Source organism: Pseudochaenichthys georgianus, chromosome 4 (assembly GCF_902827115.2).
Source record: "Pseudochaenichthys georgianus chromosome 4, fPseGeo1.2, whole genome shotgun sequence".
Classification (NCBI taxonomy): domain Eukaryota; kingdom Metazoa; phylum Chordata; class Actinopteri; order Perciformes; family Channichthyidae; genus Pseudochaenichthys; species Pseudochaenichthys georgianus.
Window position 1 is genome coordinate 3,941,184 of NC_047506.1, and position 7,361 is coordinate 3,948,544.

General features: G+C 39.3%; 1 protein-coding gene across 1 annotated transcript; it reads right to left on the minus strand.

The window, feature by feature from the left end:
- Positions 1–4,331: 4,331 nt before the first annotated feature.
- LOC117445504 (B2 bradykinin receptor-like) lies at positions 4,332–6,739 on the minus strand. Its single transcript, XM_034081236.1, has 2 exons — positions 6,720–6,739; positions 4,332–5,355 (listed from the first exon to the last, which is right to left on the minus strand). The coding sequence occupies exons 1-2, from the start codon at positions 6,737–6,739 to the stop codon at positions 4,332–4,334; spliced, it is 1,044 nt and encodes a 347-aa protein (XP_033937127.1).
- Between the last annotated feature and the right edge of the window lie 622 nt (positions 6,740–7,361).

Below are 7,361 nucleotides of genomic sequence, written 5' to 3' on the forward strand. Positions count from 1 at the left end.
GACGTCAATGGCGGGGTGAGGTGAGGGAAAGATAAAAATAACTTATTCTCAAGGAAGAATTACTAATTGAAAAAGCGATGAAATTATGTTTTGAAACACATTTTTTACAAACATCATGTGAAGCATTGGCTCAAAAAGGTATATTATGTAACATTTCCTCATTAAAATGAAAGGACCGGACCTATAGTGCGGAACTTTCCTCAGATTTCAGAGGGCTTGTTTACCAACCTCATAAATACAAAATAATGACTTGGAGAAAGAAAAGTGCCTCATAAGGAAGAAAGTCCCCTTAGAGATGATTTAGGAGATCTTAAAGGTCCCATGTCATTAAGGCTGCACGATATTAGAAAAAACTGACAATGCGATATTTTCTTCCCCTGCGTTATGAAAAAATACAGATATTGAAGAAAAGACAGTTTTTTTTTGTCCGCAAACCATCCTTTCTTGAACTTTAATGCTGTACAATTGGTATTTTTCTAACTATATTTAACCGGATGAAGGATTTTAGTCACAGACGTCTGGATCTTAAGTTCTCAGAGCAACAAGCTGAGCTAGCTCTGTTAGCAGCGCCGAACTGCCCTGGAGAAACACATGAAACCACTTTATTCAGTGTTTTTACCTTGAATCGCCGTTTGCTTTGAGATTTGATTGTGATTGGTGGTTTGCTGTGCATGCAGAGCCTGCATGTCACTCTCTCAAGTACCCCTGACATGAGAGCCGCGCAAGTTATCCTTTTGTAGCAAGCAGCAAAATAATTGTAACATGACGTGTTTGAGTTAATTTGCCTACTTAATATCGCACGTCCTAAAAAGAAAATGTGTGCGATATGACTATTGCGCATATCGCGATTATCGTCACGACACGATATATCGTGCAGCCCTACATGTCATGGCCATTTCTACTGATCATAATTCCATTGTTGAGGTCTACTAGAATAGATTTACATTGTTCAATGTTCCAAACTCACATTGGTTTCTCAAACAGCATCTCTGTATAGTATGATTCACTCTCTGTCCTAAACGGCTTGTTGGAGCTCCTGCCCCCCCTCCCCTCCCTGTGAGCCCACTGTGCTCTGATTGGTCAGCTCGCCCACTCTCTTCTGATGAGTCCACCACCGTTACAGCGGAGCATCAGTGATTATGTGTTGCAATGGCGTTAGCAACCAGAAAATGACACCAGTAAGGACAAAGAGATGAGACCAACCAGAAAAGCATGTCATGGACCTTTAAAGGTGGGATAGGTAAATTTGAGAAACCGGCTCGAGATCGCTAGAATTTGAAAATACACAACCGGAGAAAATCTGCCACTTCCTCACAGAGCCCCTCCTCCAACACACACGAACGCGCACATGACCAATGAGGGCACGAGATCAGTTTGTGCCCCGATGGAAGGCTGACAGGCAGGTAGGCCATCCAATCGGATTGGTTGTACTTTTTACAGTACCACGGCTTCTACAGATGACATTTTTTTATGGATTTTTTGTCAAAGCACTTCAGATATTCATTGCTATCGGGATGTTAAGAGCATTCCATGGAATATAACAAAAAGTGTATCTCGAGCCGGTGTCTCAAACTTACCTACCCCACCTTTAACTGGACTTGTGCGACTTAATAAAGCAATGAAAACTCTTTTTTTTGTTTCCATCTGATATTACTTCAGCTCAGGTATATTATTTGTTCTTGTGTCCTGAAAGTCTTTGCTTTGCCACCAATCCAGCTGCTGTTATCAAGTTGAAAATGCCATGAAGATCACAAACATATCGAGCAAAACCTTTACTTCCCAGCAGACACCGCAGTCCCTCTCAACAACAACAAAAAGCCTCAAGTATGTTGTGCGTCCTGTATTTAACTGTGGACTTCTAATTTACAACAAAATCATTTCTTTTGTAATCAAAGATAGAACATTTAAGTTTGTGCAGTTTATTGTGATAATTTAAGGTGTCAAGTGGAGGCATCTAAAGGAAGTAAACAAAATGTCAAGCAATTGCAAACCAATATTAATAAAAAAGTAGTTCTCAATGTAGATACATTTCTTACGGTTTCTTAATATAAAAGCACATGAAAGTCGAGCTCTAATATCATCACAATAATTGGACATTTCCTCAGGTTGGCCTTTTAGCAACAATGGGTGAATAAAATGATCCATATAATCTATTAGTCTCCAAGCAGCAGGGTTTCATCTGAAACACTGAGTCACAATTTGTTAATACACTCTTCACCTAATTTGAATGCTTCAATAAGCTTTGCAAGGGGGCACAAAGTGTGGCCTTTTAAGAGTTGCTATTGCACAACCATGAAAAGACATTTGAAGAGCTTCCGCAACAAAAAGGAGTTTTAAATAACAAACCATAATGAAGCGTGGGTAATTATCAGTGTTACTCAGCTGCTGCAGTCTGGATGTCTCATCTTTATCAATGGGGCTTGTAATTGCGAAAGGTACAGCACATTACGTCACCTTTAAGTTATTCTCCAATGTCTTTCTCTGGTGGGTTTATTGGCTGCGCCCGTTTGCAAAGTGTTATTACTCACCGAGTTAAGATCTGGGAACAGTGCAACGTCGATACAAATGATTCAGGTGAAGAAAAACCAACAGCTTTCACAATCATACAGATTTTCTCACTCAGTCTGACTCATTGCTTTTATTGTCACTACTTTCTCACGGCAGCGTTAACAGGGATCATCTTAGTAAAGGTTAGTATTATAAGAGAAAACAAAACCGATTGGTAAAAGGTGGGGTAGGTAAGTTTGAGAAACCGGCTCGAGATCGCTAGAATTTGAAAATACACAACCGGAGAAAATCTGTCACTTTCTCACAGAGCCCCTCCTCCAACACACACGAACGCGCACATGACCAATGAGGGCACGAGATACGTTTGTGCCCCGATGGAAGGCTGACAGGCAGGTAGGCCATCCAATCGATTGGTTGTACTTTTTACAGTACCACGGCTTCTACAGATGACATTTTTTTATGGATTTTTTGTCAAAGCACTTCAGATATTCATTGCTATCGGGTTGTTAAGAGAATTCCATGGAATATAACAAAACGTGTATCTCGAGCCGGTTTCTGAAACTTACCTACCCCACCTTTAAGTTAACAGACTCACAGCTCAGCTCAACCTTGACCTTATTATAACTTGGGCATGCATACACGCATTATTGAATACATTTTGGGTGTACTCAATTTCAATTAAACTTGCAAAAACAGGTGATACTTTGGCTTGATTTTTAAACACCGTGATTCAGATGACATTGTAAACAAATAGCAGCAATTAACAATGTGAAGTAATACTTATAGAAGCCTTTTGCTGGATGAATTAAACCAACCTATGTACAGATTTGTATGTATTCATAGATAGGGAAAAGATGTTTCTCAATTAATTAAACAAATAGTTTAACAATTGTTTCAGAGGTGGTTCATGGAACAGAGAGAACATTTGTTCACATTGTAAAAAAAAATACCAACCTGGCTGTGTAAGTCAACTAAAGGAAACATGAGTAACAATGACAGAGACAAGAGAATAAATAAATAGTTAAAAATATATAGTTTATTTTTCGTATGTACATTAAAATATAAAAAATATAATACAGAAAGTAAGATCAACAGCATTAGACAATACACAGAAACACATATCCACAGACATGCACACAGAGTTGCCACGGTGACGCGTCCTAAAACCTATCGATTAGATTTATGATTTGAAAATGATAAAAGTAGGATAGACATCCGGCTGAACAAACCGTGATCCGTCTCTTCAATGTGTGTCAACCACAGACCTTATTTCCAGCTATTTTCCAAAATCATATGGAGAAATTGCTTTGGTTTTTGTCGAAGGAACCGGAAGTGGAAAAATGCTAACTTACTTCCGGGTTTTAGGACGCGTCACTGCGGCACTCTATAGAAGATGTGTCATGTAAAGACTTCACAACATGCATTTACAGAAACACAGTCTGTCTCCATCTCTTTGGAGCATTACACTAATGGCCTCCCACGTCCTGTAATAATCCCATGCATTAAAAGGTGGTCTGTTAATGTTAGTTACATGTTGCTAAATATTATGGTTATCTTTCCCCTCGGTTTCCTCCTGTTGCTCAAAGAAGACAAGATGAAGGGAACTGTTTGAAATAAAAAGTACGGTCTGAGTAGACAACATCCTCTCAACAGACAGGATTGTATTTAATGTGTGTTCTGACTCAATTCTAAATGACTAAGTTACTGTTCGATATCTTCTTCGGGGAACATGACTAATATGTTCATTATGTGAAAGTAAGTAAACAAAAACAACAGCTTCTAAGAAATTTCCTTCAGAACAGACAACTGAGGTCCAACACTACTCACCGGGTTGAGTTTGTGCATGAGATGTTAACGGACGATTTTCTGGTAGATCTCCACCGTTTAAAGAGTCCCCTCACTTTTTGCCGAAATTGCTGTCCTACAATGACGTAGAGGATGGGGTTGAGAACACTGTTGAAGAAGGCGAGGTACATGAAGACATGGCCGCAGATGTTAAGGGCGTACTCAAGGCTACACCCTGTCAGGACTTCAGCTTCTTGCAGCAAAAGTAATATCTTTGTCACGTGGAATGGCATCCAGCAGATCAGAAACGCCAGGAGGACCGCCAGCACCAGAGTGGTGGCCTTTTGCTCCTTCTTCCGGGTGTTTAAGCCCTCAAATATCCGGTTGTTCAGAGCTTGAAGAATATGTATAGTACAGTAGAAGATGATGACAAAGGGGATGATGAAGCTGAATGTAAACTGCATCACATCAAACACAGCCATTTCAGTGAGATTTCGGAAAGCCATATAACATATATTATATTGTATTTCAGGGAAATCTTTCACTTCCCTGAAGACAAGTGTGGGGACACTTAGGAGCAAACCGAAAGCCCACACCAGCACACAGCCCAGTTTGGCATATTTTGGCCTAGATATTCCTATATGGGACAGAGGGTTCGCCAGTGCCATGCGACGATCTATGCTTATCAAAACGAGGAAGTAGATGCTAGAGTAGGCGTTCATGCTGATGCTAAAGTTGACCAGTCGACACAGGTGATGAGAAAAGGGCCAGTTGAATTGGTTGGCTGCATTCACAGCCCAGAAGGGCAGACAGGACGTCAGGATTAGGTCAGCAGCAGCTATGTTGCTCAAGTAGATCTCAGCCACGGTACAGGACTTCTTATGAAGACAGAAAACCCCGAGGACAAACACATTCAACACAATTCCCAGCACAGCGACGAGCAGGATATACACCGGCAGCACGGAGATGTGCCAAACATGTGGTTCGTCACTATAACACTGACTCCCATTCGTGTTGTTTTGCTCTCCATTTATAGCCGTAGTGTTGAAGTTAGCGAGGATGCTGTGGAAGTAAGTGGAAGGCGAACAAGATGTTTAAACAAACACAAATGCAAGGTAACTTCAACATTTCCTTTGAAATATGTTATGCTGAGATAATGCTTGAATACACAGTTACACTGAACAATGTGAAATAGTTGTATTCCAAGTTTAATGCCGGTGCCAGACTAGTTTATGATGAATAAAAAGGGTGACAAAATAACAATAAGGATTGTTATACATGTTTGTGTACAAGCAAAACAGAAAGTTATGAAATGTTTTGATGAATAACTTTTAGACAGGCTTTTTATTTCTCTCCCCACGACAACCTGATAGGCTGTTATCCGGTTATAACTTGTGTGAATATGCAATTCATTCTGTGGAGTTTTCTAGCATATCTTGAATTTAAGCAAACATGCTCCGACAGGTTCACTCTGATCTTCAAATGAAAGTGGCTCTCACGAAGCAAACCACGGGATGCACTTGCCCTCTTGGGATTGTTCACTTCGATATTTGATCATATTTGTATATGCAGATTAAGGGTAAAGAAGTATACATTAGCAGACATTCGAAATACTCAAGTAAAGTACAAGTACCATCATTTTAATACACTAGTTGAGTACATGTCCAAACCTGCCACCACTAACTTACTATTTTAAATGTTTTCAATATAAATGCATCAAGTTATTCTAAAATGCATCAACATAGTGCACACCTCACCATCTTCTAACATCTAACACTCATCTAACAACATGTTGAGACATGCAGTTAGAGAACTGTTGGAAGAAACATGTATACTGTCTTCCATTTTAACAGACTGTCTAAATGTGGTGTCGGTATTCCACTATGTTCAGGTTCAGATCACTTTCATGCAGTAAAGTACATTTATAGGATGAGTCTGTATCTTGCAAAGCACAACACATTACAGATGTTACTTATTTACCCCCTCAGGATTATAAAATAACCCCACCACCCCAGCAACCATCTGTTCTGTCTACTGCGGTCTGGCAGGGGGTATCGCAGCATCCAGACTCAAATCACCACACTAAGGGACAGTTCATGCCACAGGCCACAAGACTGACACCTGAACTTTTGAAAGAACATCCATAACATTCATCTGTTTGCAACTTATATCGATCAATATTCCAATGACTTGTATATAGACTATTTTGCACTATTTCTATTCTATTCTATTTGTATCTGTTTTATTGTGTTGGCCTGTGCCCTAAGATGTTCATTGTCATAGCTACACTGTAGCTAAGTACAAATGACAATAAAAGCCTTGATCCTTGAACCTTATTTATAACCCATGCTAACATTCAAACTACAGTCAATCGTGGTCAAACATTAAGAAAGTAATATGCAAACCATATGAATGTCAATGCCTACCTTGTGGACGGAAGAGCCATTCTTCTTCTTGTGCAGATACACTGTTTCAGAACTTTCACGGAGGTCTGCCTCTGACACGCTCTCCGAAAGAGAAAGGAAAATGATGTCAGGCAGACTCCTTAATGTTTGCAAGCTGTTGAGACCCCGCCTTCATATTAAATTGCATTTAGCTGACGCTTTTATCCAAAGCGACTTACAATAAGTGCATTCAACCAAGAAGATACAAACTTGAAGAAAACATATAATCATATAATCAGGTTTCATAGAGCCAAAACATTTCAAGTGCTGCTCAACTAGCTTTAGATATTTGTCTTCAACTTTGTTTCTAATATGGTCACAGATATTTTGAGCATTACATTAAGGTCAAGATTGTTTTTCATATACTTGACCTGTATGTTAGAGTTTTTAAACTACATTCAACTCTTTACTAATAAAGAAATAAATATAGAATCTCTGAAATACATTTTCAAAAACTGTTTTACATTAACCTCTTAAGCCCTGAGCCTGTTTTTCAGGTTTCAGGCTTTTTTTAGCTAACAATTGTTCTTATTGTCAGTTAGCGGAGTTTCTTACCTTTAAAAGGGTACTGTATGAAACATTAATAGTTTCATAAATGTTAAGAAGCCCTGAGACATAGTCTCG

Bases quoted from the DNA above. Each gene is read 5' to 3' on its own strand.
- LOC117445504 (XM_034081236.1), bottom strand. From the start codon at position 6,739: ATGGCTCTTCCGTCCACAAG. The intron at 5,356-6,719 runs GTAGGCATTGAC...TTACTTCCACAG, and splicing joins ATGGCTCTTCCGTCCACAAG to CATCCTCGCTAACTTCAACA.